Source organism: Lactuca saligna, chromosome 5 (genome assembly GCF_052625555.1).
Source record: "Lactuca saligna cultivar CGN05327 chromosome 5, ASM5262555v1, whole genome shotgun sequence".
Taxonomy (NCBI): domain Eukaryota; kingdom Viridiplantae; phylum Streptophyta; class Magnoliopsida; order Asterales; family Asteraceae; genus Lactuca; species Lactuca saligna.
In genome coordinates, this window is record NC_136421.1 from 134,983,990 (window position 1) to 135,011,338 (window position 27,349).

Sequence of the window (27,349 nt, forward strand, 5' to 3'; positions counted from 1 at the left end):
TCAATTTATCAAAATTTTATTTTATTACAAACCTATATGAGTAATCAATAATATAAGCAAGTGAAAGAAGTAATTGTTAATTTAAAGTTAGTAAAAAAAAATACAATATTGTGAAATTGCTTATAATTTGCATATTTGCTTATTGTCCTGGAGGTACCCAACTACTTGGACATGTATTATTATTTGGTTAATTAGTGCATTAATTACATTATAGAATATGAAATTTAACAGTTGTTCAAATTCATTTACACTTGATTTGTTAATAGAAAACAAATTTATAGTCATAAAAGTATGCTTAATTCAACAATTTTTTATCAAAATTAGTAGAAAACCGAGTTTCTTGAATAAACAAATCAAATACACAAAAATGAAATAAATAAAAAACAAAGAATTAAGCAAAGAACATTTGAAGATCATGTTAGAAAGGTATGACCTATATGATCTTTTTGGCACTTTTCAGTATAGTCATGGTTAATTTTTTTTCATCTTCAAGATGATAAGTACAAGTGAGTAGAAAAAATAAATTTATAAGCATAAAAATATGTTTAATTCAACAAATTTGTTATCAAAGTTAATGGAAAATATTTTTTTTCGAAATACTCAATTATTAAATATGTAGGATATTACCACTAAGGTATTTAGAATTTTGATTCATCTTCAAGCTTCAATACAAACATCAACTAATGATCATCACTTTCAAGTGAAATTCTCTGCAGATTAAACTTAAATATAGTAAATATAATCAATAACATTATAAAAGATGGTAAGTTTAAGAATAAATACATACAATTATTGAGTTAGATGGTTGGAAATCGAGCAATGGTAATTTAACATGTATCAAACCGATTAAATGGTAAGTTTAAGAATAAATACATACAATTATTGAGTTAGATGGTTGGAAATCGAGCAATTGTAATTTAACATGTATCAAACCGATTATTACTTCCAAAACTTGAGGTATTTACTATATTAGTAAGATTAAATTCAAGATAACTGTTTTTCCCTTGATGAATTTTGAAGATTTACGGTTATTTATCTGGAAAAAATGATATCATTTATATTAAATCAAATTTTCAAATTAATTGACTTGCTTAATTAATGAGTTTTAAATTCAATATCATTATCTCAAATTGATTTATTTTACTTAGGATATACCGGAAGATAAATTATAAATAATATTGATTTTATTTTTGACTCTTAAATATTTTGCTAATTTAATAGGATTAGATTAGATTTTATAAGTTAATGGCCAAATTATTGATATGTTTATTTAATGAGTTTTTTCAAAAAAAAAATAATAAAAACTAAACGGGTTTAAATTTTAAAACCAGAAGCTATAAATAAGATAGTTAAATTAAAAACAATATTAATTAAAGAAACTAATATATCGTATATAAAGAGAATAATATGTTGTAATTGATAATGAAATTATTGAATTTAAAGATTATATAATTATTAAAGATTCTATAATTAAATGTAATTGTGTTTGAATTTTATTTGAAGAATATGATATCAACAATCTAATCTAATAGTGAAAAACATAGGATTGAAATACAATCAAAAATCCTGATTGCTTCATTGATGAATTAAGAGTTCTCTTTTAATAATATTTAAAGATTGCAAAAAATGATAATGCATTTTCATTTTTACTATAACATTATACTTTATTTTTTTCTTATTACAAACACTTTTATATTACTTGTTATTTGCAGATTTTTCAATATAAAGAAAAAAAAAAACTGATAATACAAAAGATATAATAAAAACATCGTTAGTACATTGCATAAAAACAGAAAAAAAAAAATGAACATGAAAAGTACATTGCTATTTCTTGCATTTAGCCCTATACATAATATGAAATAATATTATAATAAAGTTTCATGGTGTAGGAAGGTGTAATTCAGCATTACATATATAAAAAGTAAAAACCAAACCAGCAGCAAGCGGCAAGCAATACCTTGTGTTTTTCTCTTTCTTTTGTTTTTCCACTTGTTCACAAAAACACCATTTCATTCAAATCAAAACTTAACCAACCAAAACCAAAACCAAAAGAAATGCAATCATTTCAAATCTCCACACTCACATCACAATCCACTCTCGTTCGATTCCTACAATGAAAATGATCAGGCTGATTGAGGACATTTACGTCTTTTTTGCACATGAGAGAGAGAGAGAGAGAGAGAGAGAGAGAGATTACAAGGGAAAGTGGAGTGGGGTGTGGGTATTAGCGAGGTAGCCGCTTACGGCTGAGAATCTCCTGCTCCTTGAGGCGATGCTGGAACCTGGCAAGGCGAGCTTGGAGGCTCACAAGACTTGCTGCTTTGCGTGACAGCACGAAACTTAACTGAGTCACGTAGTTGTCGATAAGGCTTCCTGGTTTATCAACTTCTGCCAGCAGTTTCATTTCCTGATTTCCATTCCATGTAATAACTTATAAGTAGTCTGTCTATTCATTTTTAATTTTTATACACGCAGCAATATTTAAACAATTTTCTCCTTACTTCACGGACTATTTCCATTGTATCTTCAATCTCTTTCCTGTGCGCTGCAATTAAAGCTTCTTCTTCCTACAATCATCAAACACCATCATCATCAAAAAAAAGAAAAAAGAATAGCTCGATCCCTGTTGCTTACGTTTAGTACTTACCTCAAGTATTTCATTGATATTCTCGTCATGAGGCTGTTCAACTTCGGTTTGTTTTGATGATGTCATCGTATAACTGGGTTGTTTACTACCCACACTTGAGAAAACATCACTACTATCCTTCTTCTGCCAATTAACACCACTTTTTCTTCGAGGTGGCGACACTTTTTGGACTGGTGTTTCTTCTGTATCGTTTGAAGTCAAATACACGTTTCTTTCCTTTTCGAAACCAGAAGCCTGCTGCCAGGTGTCATCGCGGGTGTAATTTGAGGATGATGGAGGAAGAGGTTGTTGTTTATCGAAATCTGAAGAGATGCTGTCTCGTTGTGGCTGTGCACCTCTTCTATTACCTGTATCTGTAAATACTATTTTTGTGTCTTCATTGTCAGAGAGGCTTAGTGTGTTTGCTGATGAAGAGTCTTTGGTAGTTGTTTGTGAGCTTCCAGCTTGATCTTTTTTCGAACCTTTTGAAAGGCTTTTAACTCTGTTGTAATATCAGATACATAATCAAACAAGTCGGGTTTTTGGGGTGCTCATAGAAAGAAAAAAAACAACATACCTATCAGCATATCTCAAGGTATTGAGAGTGTGTTCACAAGAACCAGCATTTGGTGAAATGCAAGATATCATAACAGTCCTTGAGTTTCCAACAAATGAATCGCGAAGAACTTCGGTCAGTTTGCTCCCACGAAATGGGATATGAAGCTGATCATTATCAAGTGCACGAATGCACTCCTTCAGAGCCAAAAGACTCTTATTGATTTCAGCTCCTTCAATCCTGTAACAAACACATTACAAATAAGGAGGAGTAAAACTCCAAAAGAAAAGCTTTGGGGACCAAAATTGTAATTTACTAAGAAAAAATACCGCGTTTGTCGGTCATTATCGGTAGTATCAGCACCTCTTTCACTGCCAGCAAGATCAATAAAGGAGATTTTTCCAACAACTTTGCCACCCTTTTCATTGCCATCATTATTATTATTATAATTATTCCTTCTGGTATCTTTTACCTCATTGTGCTTTTTAATAACTAGTTGTAATATAGCATGTGACCTTGAAGACTCCTCATTAGCTCCAGTAGAACCAGTACTTCTAGCAGAATTCCCTTTTTCAATGAATTCTTTAACAATTTGTACATCCAAAACTTCAAATTCTTGCAACCCAACTATGCAAACCTGTTGTCTTCCATCTTCTCTCATGCAAAGTTTCCTACATTGACACCAAATTAAAAAACTTGCTTTTTCTTTTTCATCCTTTATTTCAAGATTTTAATTATGAAATACTGACTTTCTATCGCTTAGTAGATCGTAGAGTTTTCCACCATAAATTTCAAAATAACTTAGCCATAATTTGAACTTTTGATTACGATATGCTGGCTGATGTAATAATCTAACAAGATCTTCTGCAGCTCTAAGAGGTAATGGTTGCATTGTGTATGTCTTCCCACTTCCTGCAATAAATATTTTCAACTCAAAACCAAAAATATAAATAAATAAACAAAAAGAAGCAAACCCTTAACATAAAAGAACAAGCATATACCTGTCTGGCCATAAGCAAAACAAGTTGCTTTTGTTCGCTGAAATATGATAGGAATGATCGGCTGTACAGTTTCACGATATACCTGTTTCAAAAAAAAATTAATAATAACATATATTAAACATTTAGTAGGAAAAGCCAATTCGAGCATATGTGGATGAAAGCTTGTACTTTAGGATTTCTTTAAGAAAAAAAAAAAAAAGAATTACCTCATCATTGGTTACTTGCTGGTCGAGAACAGCATCAAAACAGAACTCATGCCTTTCAACATAAGCAGTAAGGTCAACCTTTGAAAAAAGTCAAATGTTAGTTTCTAATGTCACACATGAAGATTTATATAAATTTATATAATTCCATCTTAACATTCGTATATACAAACCTTAAGCTTGGGTTCATGAACAGTTAGACTGTTGTCACATACACTCACAACATCATCTTCCTTGCGAGAAAGTTCCTTCTTATTCAGTGGTCTTTTGCGCACCTGAAATAAACATAATTTCTTTTCACTCCCAAAAACCATTTTTATATGCAAGAATAGAAATATGACATGAGGGGTATACTCTTCTAACAATCAGTTACTTTTAAATTTTGTCATTTCAAACTATAACTATAAGGATAATAATAGATAATATGGTTGAAAAAATGAGAGCTACATACCACGACTTTAATCTTGGCCACATTATTTTCCCTTGAGCTGATTTCTTTTTCGGGTGTTGGTAACCCAAAAGAAGCATCTACATCTGTTTGTCCTCTTTGTTGGCGGTATGGAAGGGTATCTTGGTCATTTTCGACTGCTTTAGTAACAGCAGGCATAAAAGGTGATTGCTCAAATGGTTCTGAGTCAACATTCTGGAAACAAATCAAATATGATTGTGATATGAGTCGCCAAATACTAAAACAACGTATGCAGGAATCATTCATGTTGACCTTAAAACATACATCCTTAAAAACAATCAACTAGATGTCATTTATCAACTTGCATAAGGGCTAAAAGGTATAATAGAACAATGAAATGCATACCTCTGTAAGAAGCTCAGTGTCATCCATAGCATGTAAATCCAATAGCCCTGCACCAAAATCACCCCTGAAATCCGGAGAATAAAAACCATCTGATGCACCAATTCCTCCAGAGCCTTGAGTTGTTGGAGAGAAAGGCTCAGAACCAGATTCACCATTGAAATTAAGGTTCCTCATTAATTTAAAAAGCCTTTGCTTTTCTTCAGCAGATTGTGCTCCATACCCCTGCAAACATACATAATAACACACCACATTTAACAAACATCATAACCAAATGGAATTGAGTCCATATATACTTCAACACACCACAAGAACTTCCTTGGGGAATTGGATAAAGAGGCTGTTGACACATAACTTATTGGTATGCATCAAAGTTTTATTCTCATAGGTCATATGTTTGAAAAAAAGTGAGAAAATGGGGAAATGAAAGGAAAAGGTAAATGAGGTGATTGGGTAGGAGGCGTTGATCAAATTCAATATTAAAGAAAATCTGAAAATACCTGCATGAGGAGATTGGGTAGGAGGCGTTGATCAATCCCATTTGATGCCACAGGTGAGGCCAGATGCTGTAGACCTGCAGACTGGAGCCATCTTGCCATTACAGCATCTCCAGCATCGTTAGCAGAACCTGCATTGTGATGGGACCCACCATCTGCAGATTGATCATACAGAGAAGTTGCAGAAGCATTTCTCTGTTGCATCTGGCCGCCCATGTGGCGCTGTAATCTGCGTTGGGGAGCCAACTTTTCTTTGAGGTTTAGTTACAGAGAAAGGCTTCAATCATGGAGCAAACAAACAAACAAAATTAGTTAGATATGATACAATAAAAGACAAGTAACCCTTATCCCCAACAAGCCAATTCTCCGTATACACTTTCTAATTGCAATTCTATTTTAAATTCTCTTTGTCGTCATGTTACAAACGCTGATGAACACAGAAGGTAATACCATCTCTCATATTACCATTTCCAATTCCCAATTCATAACCTCCCCAAATGTTAGCATTAAAAAGATACATACCTAAAAATGAGGGAAACTTCGAATTGAAGCGGATGTGAAGCGTTTTCAAATACAAGTCCGGTTCAGATCAGATAAATCTGGAAATCAATCGATTCTCGAGCATGCAGATCAATCCCCTTAACAAAATCCCTACACATTTCAATAACAACAGAGATAAGAAGATGAACCGAATAATGCAGACGCGAATAATCTCCAAATTTACATACTCGTATAAGAAATTACAAACATTACAGAGAATTGAAATAGACGCACCTGTTTGAATCAGAAAAAAACGTAGAAATGAAAATCGGGACGGACGAAAAGGCAGATCTACAGGTAGTTTGGTTAAACATAAAACCCTAGAATGGATTACGTGAGATTGATGTGGTTGAGGAATGAGATTTCCATGTGCGATTATGATGATAGGGGGAGGAAGGCGTACACAGCTTTAATGGCTTTTCTTCATTGTTAATCATATAATACGCAGATACAGCCTTTGTTACAAAGCCTCTCTTTCTCTTTCTCTCTCCTCTTTCTCTTTCTTGTGTATATTTTGGGTGGACGGTGAGTTGAAGGAGTGCGTTAAAAGTTAAATACGCCTAACTTTTAAATATCGTTTTCATTTTAATTTTGAAGTAATGATAATAATTATACAAATGTTTTAAAGATAAAATGAATATAATATTTTTCATAGCTCATAGGGTAACATGATTTAATGATTTAATCATAGTTATATTTAGTTACTAACCAATATGGATAGTATTTATTGGTGATAAACGAGGATTATTAGTCAACAAAAGTTGTAGGTCTATAAATTAAATGATTGTTGTAAATTGATCTGACACATATAATGAAAACGAATTTATGTATTTTATTAATTTGGTCAAAAGTCTCGTTGAGTTTGACACCAAGTCAACACATAAGATTCCTCCACATTATTTTTAAGAGAAATATATGTTGGTTTTTAACATTCTACAATTAAACTTTTTTTAATTAACCACCTTCAAATGATCTCGTTAGAAAAGACTGATGAAAGTAAAATGTATTAATATCAATTTTTGAATAAACGAAGGATCATGTAGTCACACAGTAACAATAACATAATCCAAATCCCATTGGAACGAGGAGATCGTAGTCATTTCTTTTAAATTTATTTGATCCAACGTATAGGTGTACACAAATAATTTCACATGATAATCCAGCATTAGGCAATTAACGTCTTTTGCGCAAGAACATTAAGGTAATGAACATCGTTCGTATGAAAACTTTTAAAATTCTTAAAACAAGCCAAAATGATGACTTTTTTTAGTATTTATACTCTTGGATGAAAATTTATTTTAGACAAAACTTCAAAAATGGTCCCTGTGGTTTCCAGAAATATCAAGTTTAGTCCCTAAGTTCAAAAAACCTCACAGATGGTCCCTGTGGTTTCAAAACTTTTAACAAATGGTCCCTCCGGCTCACTCCGTTAGCATTTCACCGTTAACTCATTTTTTAATAAAATATTGCAGGGGTAATTTCGTCATTTCAGTTGTAACCTCCTCTCTTTAATATGAAATGATTACTTGCTTGCACATCACTACCCGTCCCTCTCCCAAGAAGATAACCAGTTACAGGTTTAGTCATCGGGTTCATTCCCATCGAAGAAGCAAGAACAGAAATTGGGATTTAGGGTTTTAAGCTGCAGAAATTGCAATGGTGCTATCAATATGGTGTTTTCGAGAAAAATTTGTAACCGTGGAGGACTTAGGAAAAACATACGGTACAATACTACAACAAAACTTGTTTTTTCTTGGTCTATTGTGTTGACGTAAGGAAATCATTGATTTTACTCTTTCTTTTTTTTGTGTTTACAGAAGGTTATGAGAACTATTTCACGTTGAAGATACACTACAGTGGTGTCTTCACCAAAGCACCTGGAAGGAAATACGTTGATGGTGTTGTAGCATATGTAGATTATGTTGACACTGATTTATTTTCAGTTCATGATCTTGACGACATGGTTCGAGAACTAGGGTACAAAACTGAGCAAACCCTTTACTACCATTTCTGTATCCCTGAATACCCTTTGGACTATGGCTTAATGCCTTTAGGTAATGATCAAGATGTACTTAAAATGGTATCATATGTCCCTAAACACAGACTTATTAGGGTGTATATTGAAACTGGTCAGACAAGGGTAGGTAGTTATTACAAGTCTCCTTCTAAAGTTGTTATTGAAGAGTTGGAGCCTGATAGTGTGTCACCTGAAATGAATAGAAAGAAACCTTGTAGGAGAGAAGCAGGCTCATGTAGTAGAAAGCTTGATCTAAACAAGTCTATGAACCCTGATTATGAGCAGTCACAAGTGTTAGATGTTGATGAAGGCCATGATTACTCAAAGAGTATTGTACCATTTATAAGGTCACAAGGTAAAGAAAGTCATGTCATTCAAAAGGAAGTGGTGAATCATGAAATTGAAACTCAAGAAGAAGTGATCACTAGTGCAGTTGAAACTGAAGAACAATTGGGAACTTACCATGTACAGGAACCAAGCTGCCAAGCTGATAATTGAGCTAATACTACAACAGTTGATGACTATGAACCATTTGTAGAGGATTACTCACTTTATGCTGATTATGATGCTGAGTTTAATGTTCAAACTTCATTTGAAAAACAACCAGAAGTGGATTATCTAGAGGGTATGGTGAGTGATGATAGTGGAGATGCTTTCTACTCTGAGAGTGGCCATGGTTCTGAGGATAGTGGAGATGATTCTGATGACAGTGAATACAATGTGGATGAGTCTAACATACAATTTGATGTAGATGTAGACATGAGTGAATTCCATAATGCTGTTAATGTAGATGAACATGGAATCTTGAACAATCATTCAAAAGATGATGGGATTGGAGTGGTTGACTTTGATAATGAGTTGGAAGTTATTGCCACTGATGATTATCAATTTGCAGGATTTCATGAAGATGATAGGAAGAGACTGCTAAAAGAGTTGAGTAAGTCAAGTACATGCTCACATGGAGAGGTTCATGTTAAACCATTTCAGATTGGTCAGGTCTTCAAAACCAAGGTTGATGTTAAAAACTACATGAACTCACATGCTGTAGCAACAAGGAGGTCTTTATACCTAGCCAAAAATGACAAAATCCGGATTAGGGTGAAATGTAAAGGTGTTGTAAGTAAGCCTTCTACAGGAGTTGATAGTGGTGGGCCCTCAACCAGAAGTAGGGCAAAGTGCAAGGGTAAAGATGTAATTGCCAATAAAGGTACATGTCCATGGGCAGTCCAAATATCGAGGGCTAATGAAAATCAGGATTGGTTGGTGAAAACGGTACAGGATGAGCATAAATGTTTGCAAACAAGGGCAGTTAAAGCTTGCACTTCCAGATACGTAGCAAACTTAATTGTTCAACAAATACAGAGTAACCCTAAAATTCCAGTGAAAGCTTTACACGAAGAGTTGTGCAAGAAACTGGAGGTAGGAATGTCATTGCAAAAGGTCGCTAGGGCAAAGTCAATGGCTGAGCGTATCATTAGTGGGGACTACCAAGTACAGTATGGATTTTTGAGGGATTATGTGTTGGAGCTACTCAACACTAATCCTGGTACAACAGTTAGGATTGATGTGTATCCAGAAACCTCCCTGTCTGTTACCACAAGAACTTTTAGAAGAATATATGTCTGTTTAGGTGCATTGAAGTTAGGATTCAAATCTGGATTAAGAGATTTTCTAGGTCTGGATGGTACTTTCATGAAGGGCCCTTACCCTGGGCAAGTGTTAACTGCTGTAGGGTTGGACTCAAACAATGGCATATACCCTGTAGCATATGCAGTGGTAGAGACAGAATCAACAAGTAGCTGGACCTGGTTCTTGGAACTGTTAGGAGAAGATCTGGATCTGGGACCAAATTCAAACTTTACCTTCATTTCAGATAGACAAAAGGTGTGTACCACCTAACTTTTTTATTACCTTTACTAAATACATTTGGTTAACTAATGTTGATTACATTGACTTGTGTTTAGGGAATAATACCAGCAATGGAGAAAGTATTCCCTAGTGCAGAACACAGGTTCTGTTTGAGGCATATCCAGGAAAACATGAAGAAGCAATGGAAAGGAAAAGACTTAAGTGACCAGCTTTAGGAGTGTGGTAGAGCAACAACAGTCAATCATTTTAACAGAGCAATGGATGAGTTGAAGAAGATCAATGCAGAGGCTCATGCTTGGGTGTCTAAGATCCCAGCAAACACTTGGGCTAAATCTCACTTTAGTGGTAAGTTTCTAGAAATTTATTGAGAATTGTTAATCTTCCCTTTTGTGTGTTTACTATATGTGTAATTGTCTTCTGTTAATATATATTATTCAGGAAGGGCACATACTGATTGTTTGTTGAATAACCTTTGTGAGGTATTCAATTCAAAGCTAGATGAAGGTAGGGATAAACCTATTATCACTTGCTTAGAGTATATTAGAGAGTATCTCATGAAGAGGTTATGTGTGGTGCAAAAGGAAATAGATAAGTGTGAAGGACTTCTAACCCCTACTGCAACTACACTGTTTGAAAAGATTAAGGCTGATGCATCAAAGTATGTGGCTAAATACAATGGGGCAGGGAAGTACCAAGTGGCAAGCACATGGCAAGACCAATATGTGGTAAATTTGAATGATCACAGTTGCAGTTGTAGGTCTTGGGAGATTACAGGTTTCCCATGTAGACATGCTGTTTGTGCTATATGGGACAAAATTGAAAATGGTGAAAATGCCCCACATGTTGATGAATGGGTCCATCCTTGCTATAGGTTATCAACATGGAAAGCCATGTATTTCAACAAAATTGATCCATTGAATGGACGTACAATGTGGCCTAAAAGTGACTGCCCATTCACTTTACTTCCACCAAAACATAAGACACAGGTTTGTATTTAAAGTACACAAAATATATAGTATACATGTGAACATGGAATGAATTCAATTTTAACTATAGTATATCAACATGTGTAGGTTGGGAGGCCTAAGAAGAAGAGAAGAAGGGGTGTTGATGAGCCAAACAGCCAAGCTGGTAGATTGAGCAGGAAATATTTGGCAGTCACTTGTTCAAAGTGTCATAACAAAGGGCACAATTCCAGAACATGTAAAGGGCAGGGAGGCAGTGGTGAAGTTGGAGGAGGCTGAAAATTGACTTTTTAGTGGTTATTAGGATGTTGGTGTTGTAGGTATTTAGAAACTTATGTAATGTGTACTTGTTTGAAGATGTGTTAAGAACTTGAAAACTTTGCATGTAATGGTGTGTATGCACTTTTTGGATCATGGTTGTGTTAAGAACTTTATAACTTTGAATGTAATGGTGTGTATGCACTTTTTGGTGATGAATTAATATGTTTTGTGTACTACCCTTCACTTCACAGATCAATTAATAACAATGTACATTTCAATTGCAAATGAAAACCATCTTCAAGATGCAATTACAATACACTTAACAATTACATTTCAAAAACATTCAAGAAACTGAACAATGAACTATAACAAACTACATTCCATTACCATTACCATTACCACTGCATTACACATTAATCTGATACATAAACCAAATACAACACCACCAATTCCAAAACCACCTACATAAACTGAAAGCAAAAAAACCCCTATCCGATTAAAATAAAAATAAAAACCCTGCAATGGTTACAAACCAAAAACCAAAACTCCATTACCATCCAAACCTTCAGAAGATATTTAGAGATTAAAATAATACCAAAAAAAAAACACCCATGAACAAAACAACATCAGCTGGTAGTTCCACAATTCTGCAGTTAAAGTGGCGACCCTCTCCTCCAATCGATTCTTTGATCTTATCAAACCTGGAATCACCACCAATGCCCTAGCACACATAGGGGGATCAGACCATCGAATGAAACCACATCTTTTACAGTTCCAAAATTGCCTTCCAGGGTTACGATCCGTCCATGAAGTGATCTTCGTTGCTTCATTCCCACATCTGCAAGTCACCATCTTTGAATCAGAAGCGATTGGATGTCGTGAAGGGTGCAACGGTCGAGCAACAGTGGAAAGGAGGAGAGATGATCAACTGATGAAGCTAAAGGATTTGCCCAAAAATCGGACATGCAATTTCTTTTAAAGAGAGGAGGTTACAACTGAAATGACGAAATTACCCCTGCAATATTTTATTAAAAAATGAGTTAACGGTGAAATGCTAACGGAGTGAGCCGGAGGGACCATTTGTTAAAAGTTTTGAAACCACAGGGACCATCTGTGAGGTTTTTTGAACTTAGGGACTTAACTTGATATTTCTGGAAACCACAGGGACCATTTTTGAAGTTTTGTCTTTATTTTAACAAAATGGTTTCCGGATACTAATGTATACATAAGGTGCCCCACCTTCTGGAAATTCCTAAGGGCAATCATTTCTAGAATGTGTCCTCAAAGTTAAGACTCACAAATATATACCACATATAATCAACATGTTACCAACTAACATGTTACCAAGTGAACCAATTAAATTGATAGTCAATATGTTTGATAGCCAATACGTTTGACTGGTATTACTATGCCAATTAAGTTAACTTGATACCGTAACGGTACAAAATTTTGAATATCACGATTGTACCGTACCAAACAATTCATATATATATATATATGTGTGTGTGTGTGTGTGTGTGTGAAGAAATATTATCACATTTTTATGTTTCAATTAAGAGTAGCAAGTCTGTAAACAGCATTACGTATACGTTACTCAAAACAAGAAAATTAAAAACAATTAACTAACCACTTTTTAGACTAGTGTATCATTTTTTGTTATTTCTTTATAGATAATGTTTACAATCAAGAGGTGAAACAGTCGTGTATTACCGTATAACAACGTGATGGGTGAATACATTTACTTTGCATTGTACATGATAGTTATTTTATTTTTTTATGCGTATAAACTATAATAAACCTCGATAGCAATTTTTTTTGATTATTTTGTTTTTGATTTTGGAAAATTTTCTAGCCACTGTTGATGATTACAATGTGAAGCCCAATATAATAAATCAAGTGTCAAACTTAAAATATAAAAATTAGTTAAAGTTTTTGGTATATACTAATACCAGTACGTATCAACCAAATTTTTTGGTAGTTAAATAAATTGATATCATGTATAGTTGGTACGGTACTGCTAGTTAAATTTTTCTGTCAACTATAATTGGTACGGTACGTAGTTTGAAGATAAAAAAAATGATACCGTACCAATTCGATTCCTACTAAAAATAACCACTCAAGTTCTTCTAAGAGAATCCAAAAGACATCCACTTAAGCCTTTCAAGAGGATTGCATAAGGCAAGCATTTATGCTTTTTCATAGTCGTCCAAAATGCATAGAATGCATCTACTCGAGGCTTTCTAGAGGCGTCCAAAAGACATCCACTTATGTTTTTCCAGAGGCGTCTACAAAGCATCCACTTAAGCCTTTCAAGATTGTCTACAGGGCACCTACTTAAGCTTTTCAAGAGACCTCAAGAATCGCTTTACATGAAATTTTACAAGGCAGGAGAGAGAGTTATGGAGGGCTATAGTAAGTTAAAACTTTCAGCATATCTTGACTAAGTAAAATTCAATACAAGTCAAACTTATATTTTTTTATTTTTTGACTAAATCTTAATGTAATTCAATCACTTAATTAGATATGGTTGCTAGTGTCTCACATCTCCGGTTTAATATAGAATCTAGTACAAAACAGTACATTTAATAATTGATCTTTAGCAAGCCCAAGGACTAATGTGACATTTTAACTAATGTGACGTTTTAACTAAAATCAACCATAACTCATCAAAAGATAATATCGATCTAACCAAAGCACTCAAATAACCCAACTGCAACTCACAAACCACAATCATATTTGATCATATTTAGTACATAAAATGTTGAAAAATAATTAGATACCAACACCCTTTTTAGCAATACAAAGGGTACAGGAGTAATTTCACACTACAGTTCTACATATCATCCGGGCTCATCGGACCTTAAAAGATAGGCCGATCAAGAACATTGGATGACAACAATTAATTTGATAGTTATTTTGCATATCTAAGACACTAGCCAGACCAGTCTGAATCTAACCAAACTGGTCTGAGTCTAGCAAGACCGGACCAGGACCAAATAGTGTGGTCCGGTCTGTCCGGTCTTAATGTGAACTCTATTACTACGTAAAACACGGTTTTTTTGTTTGCTAATTTTTCGTTAAGTTAAGCTCCCGGGCAACTTGGGAAAGGTGGAAGTTCATTGATGATGACTTTGGGCAAGTTCTATCTGCCTGCCCGGATGATCTTTGCTGCCCGTTTGTTGTTCGGTCCCATCAGAGGTCAAGTCTTCTTGCCCGGGAGTCTCCCCTAGTCGTTCCTGCAAAAAAAATGAGTGCAATTATTACACAATATCTTACCTTTTTATTAATTTATACAACAATGTTTTACTCTATTACTAATTTACTAATGTTAAATTATTAATGTTATATTTAATTTAATTAATATAGTTACCTTAAGAGACGCATTTTGAGCAAGAAGCTCCTCATACTCGCTTCTAAGGCGACCCACTTCTGCTCTAAGCGAAGAATTTTCATCCTTTAAAACTTCTGCCCGTTGCGCCAGCTCATCACATTCCGCCTGACCCCACAAAAATAGATGTTATTATTCGTTATCAATATGGGTAATGTAATTTGTTTTTTACTCATAATAGCAATGTACTTACATTTTATTTACTGATCATAGCAATATATATAACATGAATGTTTACAAGCTTCATGTTACATATTGCTATAATTAATAAATAAAAATATAAAATAAAGTATACATTTTATAATTTCATGTTACATATGGCAATGTCCTTTAAGTATGTTGCTATTATGGATAAATAAAAGAGTAGTTTTAATAGTTCATGTTAGATATTCCTACTATTGGTAAAAAATATATATAAAAATACAAGTAAATTACGATTATAATTATAATTATATAATAAAGTATATTCTATATAAGTAAAGTATGTTGCTATTTTGTGCAATTCACTACCTGTTTGCGCAATCTGGATCTACGAGCAGATTCCCTATTAGATTGCTTCCTTCTCTGTCTTTTTAGCTCCCTTTCATCCTGAAATAAAGCATCAAACAATAAATGAATAAGACTTTTAAAAACTGATGTAAAATTATGAAACTTATATATAAATAATTACTAAACATAAATTTATCCACACATGGCCAGAAAATACATAACAAACATTACACAACAAACAACAATTTTGATGATAAAATGAAAAAAACAACCATGCTACAAATACAATGCTAATAATAGGATTTGAAAAGGGTATTTCTGTGGAAAAAGACGTAAATAGCCTCATACTCAATCTCATCATACAAAATAAAAAATGAGAACCTGAAGCCAAGGCTGCAACTGCATGTCCCTTGAACCTGTAGTAACCAGCCCCCCTGCAACTGGAGCAGAAGTAAGCTTCCCATGAACATTGGAGGAATTTGTCCCACTCCAGTAATCCATACCAATATTTAAGTTGGTTGTGGGGCCCACAACCATTGTTTGGTTGTTGCCCACATTTGGTCCTCCATTTTGAGAAACATGTCCCGAATTTCCATTTTGGGAAGCTTCCCCTGTAGCTAAAAAGTCATTGTAATATTATACACAAGTTGCTTTAGTAAACATAAACCAAAAGAAAAGTGATGACTAGAGTATTATAAGTATAAGACACTCATTGAATCAAACCTTCAATTGAATCTTGCCTGGATCCTGACTTCATTTGTGAATCCTGAAAATTTTATTACACAAAAAAATATATATTATTGAACATAAAAAGACAATATACATATAGATTGCACATATACATTGTAATACAGCTAAATAAACAAGAATACTCGAACTAAATTTAGATTTTTCTGGTTCTAAAGAATGTCATAATTGTAATTTCATTCTTATATGTTATTGTAAAATGTTAAATAAAATCATTTTACAGCTCTCAAATCGACAATTATTATAATGAACCAAATATTAATAAACAAATACTTCTTTTAACAACAAAGATAAGTATTAAAGTAACATTGAAAAACTAACTTATCTAATTTTGTTTTTTTTTTTCACACTGAAGAAGATTTTTATGACCAAACATCTTCCATTTTCATCTTTTATTTGTTTCTCCTTTTCTATTTTTCTGATTTCCAAAATGGCCCAAGAACACCACAACAAATGCTATTTCCTTTTTCTCAGAATTAGGTATTTAAGTGTTTCTTTAGCATAGATAGCCTATATAAAAAATGAAAAATAAAACACATAACACAGTAAATTTAATCTTCAGGGTGTGAATATATATATATATATATATATATATATATATATATATATATATAAACATGTAAAATGTAAAAAAGTAGTTTGCAATGATACCTACATTTTCAGAATTCCCATCACTTCCTGCACTTGAACCTTCACTTCCACTCTCAGCACTGAAAATCCAATATCAACAAAATAGAACTAATTTCAGAAAGATTAATATAAAGTAAAACTCACTATTATAAATAATCAAAATAAAACAAATTCCAGAGTTTCATCCAAATTTATATACACATAACTAATATATATACTCACTATACCTTTTAGGGTAAACTCCATTAGCAGATGCACCAGTTTTACTCTGTTCATTATTTTTGCCAGTAATCATATTTAAACTTCCAAGACTACCCTTTGACCTTTTAATTGGAAGTTTTTCTTTTTCTTTTTCTTTTTCCTTCCCATCTGGTGACTTACCATCAATTTCTGTATTTCCAGGAGTATTATTACCCTACATGGAATTCAAATTTCATAATCAAAAAGTTAATTATTTTTCACTCTAGAAAAAAAAATCATATGAATTTAGGCAACTCACGGAAGCCTCAACAACACCATTTGGAGAAGGCATTGCATATGGACTGAAAGGATATGACCCCTGGTTAAATAGTAAATACATAATGAAGTTTATAATTATTGTATTTTAGAAAGTAAAGAATTTAGGATATTAATATATTATTATGATTAATAAGAAGATACCGGAGGCATAGATGGATGAGCATAAATGCCACCAGGGGGATACATTGCAACATATGGATGAGGTGGGGTACCATAAGGTGGCATAAGATGCTGCAATTGCACATAGGTATCAGAAAAAAAAATGGAAAATAATTTGAGGATGAAATGACTAAAAACTAAAAAGTAATATGTTCTCTATGCTAAATAGGAGTTCTTTTTTTTATAATTCAATAATGTTTAGTTGGAACTTGGAACTATTTATGTTGAATATTCTTGCATTGAGAATCTATGATTCAACAATGTTATCCAAATAACTGGTAGAGTTTAAAAAAGTCAAATGCATGGCCTTTCTCATTAAAGATTGTAATAATCTATTTAAGCTTATCTTACAAAACATCAAGGAAAATCATTTTTTTTTTCTTTTGTGGCAACAATGTTGATTCATTGTTCCCTGATGAATAGTAATTGTGAGATGAATATAGATATAATCTAAATTAAGAATCTGTAAAGCAAAGTACCTGAACCCCCCACATGTATGGGGGAGGAGCTTGAGGGCTTGATGCCATGTACCCATGTGGAGGCATATGAGGATAAGGCTGTTCAAGTTTTATAATTTATATACCACCTAGATTTAGTAAAATATCCCAAATCTTAAGAAGACCAAATTATCAAAGTTGAGATTTTTTGAGATGAAACCTGAAACCCTGTCCAATCTGGATTGACTGTACCAGTGGCAGTACCTGAAGTCTGCTCCTGAATAAAGTATACAAGATAAATCCATGTTACCAAAGTACATTGTAGCTACATAAATATGAAACATGTTTATGCAACAATGCCTTTATAAGCCTAAAAATGGATAAAGAGAAAGAAATTCACTTGGGAATTTGGTGTCTTTGGCTCCTTTGTGGAGTCTTTTGCCTCCTTGGCGGGTTTATCCATCTCACTGCTTCCCATTACTCAAAGGAGTACAGCTTGAAGTATCCTACAACCATCCTGCAATGGATTTGAGAAAACATACATTAATAGATAGAAATAAGAAAAACATAAAAGGATTTGCAATTTGAAGAAGGTAGGGTTACAGATTCGTCTGAATTGGACTGGAAGCTCTAATTCTGCACATTTGAATTGGTCCTCTCAAAACATAAATCAGACTCTTATACAGTAAGAAATAAAAAAAAAACTTCCTAAATCGGCGTGTATGGGAATTTGATCGAATTCCGATGCCAGGAAATGGCATTATCGTTCATCAAAGTCGAAGGTGACATCACACCAGAAGGTATTATACTTTCATTTAGAAAAGGGAACTGACTTTCCCCGAAAATTTCACAATATAAACATAAGGGAAAGAGATTTGAAGTAACTAATCAAGAACCCTACATAAACTGCACTGAGGTTCACCATTCATGTCGCTTAATTATGAGCTTTAGATGAATCGAATTACCGGAAAACCTTGCGAACAGAAAATCAAACACACCGAGCTCTTTGCAATTGCAATTACAACCTAGATCAAGCTCGAAACCCTAATCACAGAAAGATTAAACGGACAGATATGAGAAGGTGGGTTTTCTGGAGAGATCGAATTCAAATTCGCGTCGATGCAGGTATGTAGAGTCGTCTCTGTTTCACGAGCGAGCTACGAATTGATGCAAGGTGATTGTGACTAGAAAGTGATTGATCAAGCGTTGAGTTTGTTTCAACGGGTGGATTTAGGTGTAGCCCATAACATAATAAAAAAAATATTAAAATAGTATATTTTTACATTAAATTTTAAAATTGTTTTGTATTTTGGAATATCGATTAAACAAATTAATATATAGGAGTTAATTAACAAAATAAGGGTAAATAACATAAAAAAATACTATTTTTACACAGAATTTCGATTTTGACACCGTGTTATTTTTTGTGTCAATTTTAACACTGTGTTTTTCAATTTGTTACAATTCTGACCACTTGACCGGTTAACCAGGTTACATGCTGACGTAGCATGATAACGTGTCAGTTTTGATGACGTGGCATGCTGACATGTCAAAATTGAATTTTCTTTTTCTCACAAAAAACACTAAGTTTTCATTTTTTCGATTTTAACACTAAGTTTAGTTTTTTCTTTCAACTTTGACATCAAGTTTTTTTGTTCCAAATCGAACATTATTTTTTTCAATTTTGTTCAATGTTAACAATTTTCTATTTGAAACCGTATAAATATTTTTTAATACATTTAAACCGTATATATATGTTTTTTTTCATTTAAAAACCATAGTTTTGTATAAATACATTTTTTTACACTCAAACCATATCTTTATATTTAAATATGTATTAGTTATATAAAAATTGTATTTTAGATTGAATATGCAACTTTAAAATGTGTTTGGAGGTTTGAAGGCGTGTAGTCGATCAAAACTCAGATATCAAGTTTGTAACTCATCAAATTTTTACATCCTATTAGAAGTTTATGGTTAGTTTGATTCTCATGATATAACTAATGTTTTGAATGTAAGAAAAAACACACATTGTATTTAAATAAAAATGTGGTTTTTAAACGAAAAACATATGTTTTTACGGTTTAAAATGTAATAAAAAATATATTTATACGGGTTCAAATGAAAAATAAACAAAATTGAACAAAATTTGATAAATGATGTTCAATTGGAACAAAAAAACATAGTGTCAAAATTAAAATAAAAAATTAGACTTAGTGTCAAAATCGAAAAAAAAAAGGTGAAAACTTTGTGTTTTTTGTGGAAAAAAAATCAATTTTGACACGTCAGCATGCCATGTCATCAAAACTGACACGTCAGTATGTAATCTGGTTAACCGGTCAAGTGGTCACAATTGTAACAAATTGGAAAACACAGTGTCAAAATTGACATAAAAAAACACGGTGTCAAAATCGAATTTATGTGTAAAAAGAGTATTTTTTTGTGCCATTTACCCAAAAGAAATTGTCTTATTTCAGAATTGAAAAAATAACTACTTCTTCGAAATGTTCATTACACACTACTTATGAGTTGAGTTGTTGGTTGGTTAAAGAGATGACATATAGTAATTTCAAAATTTGGTATCGTATATTCTTTATATAGTACGTTACAACTAATATTATTGTAGTTTGGATTGTAGAGTATACTATAAAGACATTCCAAAGTAATTAAAATCAACTTTATAGATCATTATTGGTCTATTTTATAGATATTGTTTAGAAATTATTTAAAGGTTGTCAATCTATATTTTGTTAGTGAAAATGGGAATATGTAATGGTTTTATTAGAATACATGTTTGTAGTGGAAGATAATGAGAGCTAATAGACGGCGGTATGCATTATATTGCTCCATATCGTATATGTTATATGTTGTGATGTGGATTAACCGACAATATCATTTTAGGTGGGACCCTGATATGTTGCGGCGAGGTCGGCTAGCGGGTCATGAGGATTACCGAGGTGGCACTCAAGACGACTAAGATGATTCAGAAGGTTCGTGGTAGACTTCAGATAATGCAAAGTCGTAGAAGAGTTACGCAAACAAACGTTGGTCAGACTTGGAGTTCCAAGTCGCGAATATGGTACTCCTGAAGGTCTCACCTTGGAAAGGTGGCATCCGATTCAGGAAGCGGGGCAAGCTAGGACCCAGATACATTGGTCATCTTAGGATTTTAGCCCTGGTAGGTAGGGTGGCACACCGTTTAGACCTTCTGGAGGAACTCAGTCAGATTCACAGTACTTTTCACGTCTCTCAGCTGCGAATGTGTTTAGTTGATGATTACGTAGTGGTTCCATTGGAGGATACTTAGGTGGACGACCGCCTGAATGACATTGAGTGACCGGTGGCGATCCCTGACCAGAAGACTAAAACCTTGAGGAACAAGGTTGTGGGTTTGGTAAAGGTGCATTGGCAGCACCGGAAGGATTCTGAGTGGAGATGTGAGTCTGAAGAAGAAATGAGGGAGCATTACCCAGGGTTATTTGTCACAGCAGACTTTGAGGACGAAGTCTGATTCAAGTGAAGGAGAATTGTAACGCCCGAATCGTCAGGTAAAACTCTTAGCAATCTTTTTCCTTCATTTGGACGATTGGGGCTCGAGTACGTGTAACGCCCGCAGATTTAGGCTAGTCAATTTAGAGACAATAAGTGTCAAAATTACTTTTTAATAGAAGATTACTTATAGTATATGTCATAAGGGTTTCGTACATATAAAGAACGCCGAAATCCAAATTATAACGAATAATTTATGACCCGTCGAAGTTTTACGGCAAAACCGGAACGACACCGGGAATCGTAAAAAGTGAATTTACGATAAAATACTTTCTAGCCTTAGTGATCTAAACAAAAGTTGTAGTATACATTAAAACGAGAACGTGCATAAAAAGAATGTCCAAATCTGACTTCGTATGAGGAAATTATGATTTTTCTAAGATTTAGCATAACAGTGCACAGCTCGAAAATTCGAATTTTAGATCGGTCGATTTTTAGCCAAAATAATTTAAACAATAAATGAAGATATCGTTAATAGGATTTAAACAATAAAAAGACAGTCGAAAACGGAGCTCGTATGCAAAAGAGATGGGCGAAGCTTAATCTCTACTCTTCAAGCGCAGCGAATTCGATACAGTTTTGTAAGTCTGAGATAGAATAAGAATTAGTCAACGATGTCTAAATGAAAGTTGTAGTACTTGTAAATACCAATGCGTGGATATAAATAACGTCGAGAATAGAGCTCGTATGCGAAAGATATGGACAAAACTTAGTCTCTACTCTTCAAGCACAGCGAATTCGATACAGTTTTGTAAATCTGAGATACAATGAGAATTAGCCGACGGGGTCTAAATGAATGTAATGCCCGTAGATCAGGGCTAGTCAATTTAGAGACAATAAGCGTCAAAAATGACTTTTTGATAGAAGATTATTTAGGATGAATAATCCTAACTAAATTGTATTATATGTTACAAGGTTTCCGTGCATATAAAGAACGCCAAAATCCGAGTTATAACGAAGAAGTTATGACTTGTTAAAGTTTCGCGACAGAACCAGCACAAAGCTGAATGACGTAAAAAGTGAATTTACGTTAGAGTGATATTTAGCCTTCGCGATCTAAACGAGAATCGAAGATCTCGTTGTTAGTATCAAAGCGATAAAAAGTTAGGCAAGAACGGACGTCAAACGAAGCAGTTATGAATTTATAACGAAATTTTTTGTCCCGGCCCATTAAAAATAAATAATAAAAATAAAGTCAAAATTAGCCGACGGAGTCTAAACGAAGGTTGTAGAGCGTAGTCTCGCCTTCGCGTGGATATAAAGAACATCGAAAACGGAGTTCATATGAAGAAGATATGAATTTCCGAAGTTTATTAAATAATTTTTATTTAAATTTAATTGAAAAATCCGGTATTATCCGAGGACAAGTCATCAGACTCATCCGAAGTACGCCCCGCGTACACCGAGGATGTCGACACTCGCATCAAGTGGCTTCGGATGACGAACGCAGTGACGATTTCGGACCTGTACGCCCCCACGTACTGCGAGGCATCAGCCTCCTATAAATAGGATGCGAGGTGTAACGACCCAATTTTCACGTCCGAAAATTTCGTTTAAAAACATTACTTTAGAAAACATTAGTAATTAAAAACATTGTTTGATCAAACCATAACACAACGTAAACCATGTTTAAAAAGCCAAACCATACAACCCATCAAAATATCAGAGTACAAATCCCAGTGAATCTCGTAAATGCGGAAACCAGAGTGTGTGCATGATGTGCCGCTACCGCGCCAGCTCCTTCCCCTTCGAAGAAGAGGTACCTGAAACCAAAACTGTAAAACGTAAGCACAAAGCTTAGTGAGTTCCCCCATCGTACCACATACCATACAAACACATAACATACATACTGCCAGGCTATTCTGGGGTGCCTAACTACCCGGTACGGCCATTCTGGGGTGCCGACCTACCCATACGGCCATTCTGGGGTGCCGTCCTACCTGTGTCAAGCCATTCTGGGGTGCTGACTACCCATCGTTCCTAACAACCGATCCTCGGGGACTGGTCCCCTCCTACTACCTCTATCGTATAACATAACAGGCCAGCATACAAACATATCATCACATACTGTCAGACATTTCTGGGGTGTCCGACTACCCTTCGGTCCTAACAACCGAACTCCACTACTATCACATATAACGTATCATGCTAACATATAACATAATAGGTAGTAGCAACCAAGATGATATCACAAAGACAATCATCGAACATACGACTCCTACTGGTGGGCCGGCATTGTGGCCCTAGACCCCCCGCTACTGGAAGGTAACTCACCTCAAAGTAGTTGCTGAACTGATCGGGAACTAACTGACTGCTGCTGCTGCTGCTCCGGAAATCCTCCGGCTGCAATTCCCACAACATACTCAATCAAACACTGCTAACTGTCCTTTGGGTAAAATGACCATTTAACCCCAGGTCTAGCCCTAAGTCAAAGTCAGAGTCAACTTTCAGTTGACCCGACTCGCGGAGTTGGCTCTCCAACTCGCCGAGTTCCTATCCAGACGATTGTCCTGAGTCCCTGTTACTACTCGTCGAGTTAGGCTATGACTCGACGAGTTCTTCTTCTAAAATGACATTCAAGTCCTTCATCCTACTCGCCGAGTTGTATGAACAACTCGTCGAGTTCATCTTCATCCGATGAACACTTATGCGGAGACTCGCCGAGTTGTATGAACAACTCGTCGAGTCTGTTCTTGATCTAAGGAGATTGCCTTGAACTCGCCGAGTCAGGGAATCGACTCGCCGAGTTCCTCCATAGATGAGTTCGACTTCCAACTCACTGAGTCACACCCTGTGACTCACTGCACACTCGACACTACGAAAAGGGGACAAATTCGGACACTCGCGAGCAGACTCGCCGAGTCACATGAACGAATCGCCGAGTCGTTGCCATGCACCTACAAAATACACAGATTTGCTCGATTCCAGTCCATGCCATTCACAGATCTGGACTCCTAGAACACGAATCACACGTAAAGTTTCCAACTTTACGTGTAGATATTCACCCATGAGGGTTTTAGGGTTCAAAATGTACTCAATAGGGTAGATCTAGGGTCTTCATGCAATGAGGGTCCATAAAGGCAACAAATCTGAGCTCCTGGAGCTCAACCATGCCTAGATCTAAGGGCCGATCAGCCTATTACGAGATAACTTGCACATACAAACTTGGGGATTGGCTCAAGAATGACTTTCATGAAGTAATAAGCATAGAAACAGGGGAAAAACGGATTATACCTCAAGGAAACTGTTGAAAGAGTGCAAAGATGTCTAGATTCCTTTCCTTTTTCATGATCTACTTCCCTTTCTTGCCTCAAAACCTTCAAGAACACACACAATAGCCTCAAACTCCCAAGGAACAAGCTTAGAACGAGGGTTGGGAGCTCTGGGGGTGAATGGGGGCTGGCATGGGGCGGATATGATGTTTAAATAGGGTGCAAACCCCTGAAACTTAGGGTTTCATCCAACAACGGTGACTCGCCGAGTCCAGGATATGGACTCACCGAGTCGCCAACTTAAACGTGTCCCGGGTCCCGTCTTTACTCGGCGAGTCGGATCTATGACTCGCCGAGTCCAAGGCTAAAAAAAATGGGAATACTCAAATAAGATTTACATACCAGGAACCAGGTGCTACACGAGGGAAGTCGGCTTCTTTGCTATTTTTCTCCATTCTCTCTCTCGTTTTACATCGATTTGCATGCCAGAAATACCCCGAATCCCCGGTATTATTCTCGATCCCCGAAGCAAGTCCCGAGATCCCGAAGATCCCGAGAAGTGCGGTTCCCGAGCTGAAGCTCTGCCCGCGAGAAGTTCATTTTTTGTGGAGATCTTCCAGATCTACCGAAGAATACTACTTCTGCAAGTCGTAGTGCTGTCCGATCATCTTCTGATCAAGTGAGTGTATACTACCTTTCATAAACACGATAATAATACAAGTATGGTTTGAGTGTATTAAGTTTATTGTTGTTTATATGTGCGAGTGTGTAGTTACTTTTCTTCTAACACATAAATATGACGTATTTGCCATGAAATACGTGCTATGTGTTTATATGTTATTTGTCTATTTGAGATGGGCATGGAAATTGGAGTTTTATACAGGTGTTAAATGATTTAAACTGTGTAAGTATTTATATCTACAAAATTGTTGGGTAGAACATAGGTAGATGGAATAGTTGGTGACTATGGAGTTAGCGCCTATTGTATAAACATTGGTGACGATGTGACTTCGTGCGTATTTGATGAACTTTGGCGACTATGGAGTTAGCGCTTGTTGAGTAAGCCTTGGCGACTATGGAGTTAGCGCTTGTTAAGTGAACTTTGGTGACTATGGAGTTAGCGCCAGATAACTATGGATTTAGTACTTGATAAATAAGCTTTGGCAGCAATGGAATTCGTGCCAAATTTCTTACGAATAAATGAATGAAGGATAGTGGGTTCTTAGGGTAAAACCTTAAGAAGATAATGGGGATGGGTAATTGGGTTGATTGTTTGCTGATTACATATAATAATTATATTATTGTGGGTTGAAAACCCTATATGCTCACCAGGCTCCCAAGCCTGACCCACTTAGTTTTCTTTTCATTACAGGTAATGGCACAAGGGTATAAGTTGGTGGACTTGACGAGAGATTTTGGATTATAGATCAGTAGTTGAATAACTATTGTAAGGTCTATTTTATATTGTTTATGCTTTTTGGTTTGTAACGAACATGACATCCCGAGTTTTTATTATTTAACGAAAATACATTCTTTTCGAGAAATGTTTTGATAAATGGTTATCATATTTTATTTTGGGAACAAATTCCGCAACCGTTTTCTTTAAACGATCACTCTAATTTATAAAAAAAAGCATAAACAAATCGGTCTTTTCTGGCCGTGAAATTGGGGATGTCACAGTTGGTATCAGAGCATTAGTTTAAGCGAACTAGGAATATGGATTTATTTCTAGACTTAAACTTAGAATGCTAAGCAATGATTGTGAGTTGAGTGTGTCCATTATATTTTAGGTAGTACACCTAAATTGACACAGGCACTATTTTATTTTAGGAAAATTGCCTAAAATGCTATTATGTGCTAATTGTTATATGTTTGCCATATATGATGTTAATTGTTCGGATCTATGGTCTGTTGCCGACCGGATCTGGAAACCTTATGTGTTTAGGATTCTAAGCGTGCGTCTACGATATTAGAGCTAACATGTAAACGTTTCGGAGCGATAAGGATGATTTGAATATCTATCGTGACTAAGGATCTAATTTCACCTTATTCGGTGTATAGATCAAAAATGGTGAGAACGAGGAGTGGAGTTGGAAATGCTGATGAAAACAGGAATCAAATACCAGTAATTGAACAAATACCTGTTGTAGCAGCAGTGCCTGAACCAATGACAATGGCCGAAGTTCAAGTAATGATCCAGGCAATGTTGAATAATCAGATGGAAGAAAACAGACGTCTGATCAGGCAGAATCGCGAGGAATTGTCAATTCAAGTTGAAGAGACCGAAGTAAATGGAGGGTAGTCTGAAGGAGGAAACTACAGTGGGACCGTTGGTCAAGCCAACCCACCAATAGTTCGCCAAAACAACCAGGATAGAGGAAATGATGGACATGGATGCAAGTACAAGGAATTCATGGCATCCAAACCACCATGTCGTTCTGGGAGCCCGACATCGGTGCAAGTCATGGACTGGATCTCCGAAATGGAGACAATGTTTGAAAGTTGCGAGTGTAGCAACAGACAGAAGACCGCTCTTGTAATCCCTCTGTTAAAATCTGGAGTATTGAGCTGGTGGAAGTTACTGGCTGGTTCGATGCCCAAGAGGGAAGCTAGCAATATGTCTTGGGAAGAATTCGTGGTGCAACTGAAATTGCAATACTGCTCTGAGCAAGATCTTCTGGAAATCAACAATGAGTTCCAGAATCTGAAGAAAGGAAAATTGAGCGTTACTGAATACGCTACGAGCTTTACGGAGAAGATGAAGCTTATTCCACACCTAATTCCAACTGAGCTTTCCAAGGTCAACAAGTTTTCCAAAGGATTACCAACGGACTTTGGTCCGATAGTCAAACAAGCAACCACTCTGAAAGCCG

At 35.2% G+C, this 27,349-nt stretch overlaps 3 protein-coding genes and 1 long non-coding RNA gene across 7 annotated transcripts; 2 read left to right on the forward strand and 2 right to left on the reverse strand.

Annotated features, from left to right (window-relative positions):
- Nucleotides 1–1,723: 1,723 nt before the first annotated feature.
- KINESIN-13A (P-loop containing nucleoside triphosphate hydrolases superfamily protein) lies at nucleotides 1,724–6,764 on the reverse strand. The gene is made up of 15 exons (XM_078997385.1): nucleotides 6,469–6,764; nucleotides 6,217–6,345; nucleotides 5,698–5,971; nucleotides 5,201–5,422; nucleotides 4,838–5,029; nucleotides 4,560–4,661; nucleotides 4,390–4,467; nucleotides 4,184–4,265; nucleotides 3,932–4,094; nucleotides 3,512–3,853; nucleotides 3,204–3,422; nucleotides 2,648–3,128; nucleotides 2,502–2,567; nucleotides 2,198–2,407; nucleotides 1,724–2,108 (listed from the first exon to the last, which is right to left on the reverse strand). Exons 3-14 carry the CDS (start codon nucleotides 5,908–5,910, stop codon nucleotides 2,225–2,227), a joined length of 2,343 nt encoding a protein of 780 aa, XP_078853511.1. The 5' UTR covers nucleotides 5,911–5,971; nucleotides 6,217–6,345; nucleotides 6,469–6,764; the 3' UTR covers nucleotides 1,724–2,108; nucleotides 2,198–2,224.
- Nucleotides 6,765–7,543: 779 nt separating this feature from the next.
- LOC144998188 (uncharacterized) lies at nucleotides 7,544–10,873 on the forward strand. Its single transcript, XM_078958007.1, has 4 exons — nucleotides 7,544–7,957; nucleotides 8,052–10,135; nucleotides 10,216–10,465; nucleotides 10,559–10,873. The coding sequence occupies exons 2-3, from the start codon at nucleotides 8,879–8,881 to the stop codon at nucleotides 10,333–10,335; spliced, it is 1,377 nt and encodes a 458-aa protein (XP_078814133.1). The 5' UTR covers nucleotides 7,544–7,957; nucleotides 8,052–8,878; the 3' UTR covers nucleotides 10,336–10,465; nucleotides 10,559–10,873.
- Nucleotides 10,874–10,886: 13 nt separating this feature from the next.
- LOC144998189 (uncharacterized) lies at nucleotides 10,887–11,562 on the forward strand. The gene is made up of 2 exons (XR_013660188.1): nucleotides 10,887–11,106; nucleotides 11,194–11,562. It is a non-coding gene; the product is annotated as an uncharacterized LOC144998189 (long non-coding RNA).
- A 2,463-nt stretch (nucleotides 11,563–14,025) lies between these two features.
- Nucleotides 14,026–18,932, reverse strand: LOC144996979 (bZIP transcription factor 68-like). Of its 4 annotated transcripts, none has more exons than XM_078956795.1 (13): nucleotides 18,681–18,932; nucleotides 18,116–18,232; nucleotides 17,936–17,992; nucleotides 17,758–17,835; nucleotides 17,261–17,350; nucleotides 17,100–17,159; nucleotides 16,828–17,015; nucleotides 16,626–16,680; nucleotides 15,947–15,989; nucleotides 15,605–15,834; nucleotides 15,245–15,322; nucleotides 14,717–14,842; nucleotides 14,026–14,582 (listed from the first exon to the last, which is right to left on the reverse strand). In XM_078956795.1, the coding sequence occupies exons 2-13, from the start codon at nucleotides 18,191–18,193 to the stop codon at nucleotides 14,463–14,465; spliced, it is 1,203 nt and encodes a 400-aa protein (XP_078812921.1). In that variant the 5' UTR covers nucleotides 18,194–18,232; nucleotides 18,681–18,932; the 3' UTR covers nucleotides 14,026–14,462. The 4 variants fall into 4 exon arrangements, with proteins under 4 accessions (XP_078812921.1, XP_078812918.1, XP_078812919.1 ...); XM_078956792.1 differs by having other exon boundaries at nucleotides 15,605–15,840; nucleotides 18,681–18,931; XM_078956793.1 differs by having other exon boundaries at nucleotides 15,605–15,840; nucleotides 18,617–18,931.
- Between the last annotated feature and the right edge of the window lie 8,417 nt (nucleotides 18,933–27,349).

Bases quoted from the DNA above. Each gene is read 5' to 3' on its own strand.
- LOC144996979 (XM_078956792.1), bottom strand. From the start codon at position 18,193: ATGGGAAGCAGTGAGATGGATAAACCCGCCAAGGAGGCAAAAGACTCC. The intron at 17,160-17,260 runs GTATCTTCTTAT...CTATTTAACCAG, and splicing joins CTCATCCATCTATGCCTCCG to GGGTCATATCCTTTCAGTCC. The intron at 17,016-17,099 runs GTGAGTTGCCTA...AATTCCATGTAG, and splicing joins ATGGTGTTGTTGAGGCTTCC to GGTAATAATACTCCTGGAAA.
- KINESIN-13A (XM_078997385.1), bottom strand. From the start codon at position 5,910: ATGGGCGGCCAGATGCAACAGAGAAATGCTTCTGCAACTTCTCTGTAT. The intron at 4,095-4,183 runs GTATATGCTTGT...TATTTATTGCAG, and splicing joins TTTTGCTTATGGCCAGACAG to GAAGTGGGAAGACATACACA. The intron at 3,423-3,511 runs GTATTTTTTCTT...TGTTTGTTACAG, and splicing joins GATAATGACCGACAAACGCG to GATTGAAGGAGCTGAAATCA.
- LOC144998188 (XM_078958007.1), top strand. From the start codon at position 8,879: ATGGTGAGTGATGATAGTGGAGATGCTTTCTACTCTGAGAGTGGCCAT. The intron at 10,136-10,215 runs GTGTGTACCACC...ACTTGTGTTTAG, and splicing joins TCATTTCAGATAGACAAAAG to GGAATAATACCAGCAATGGA.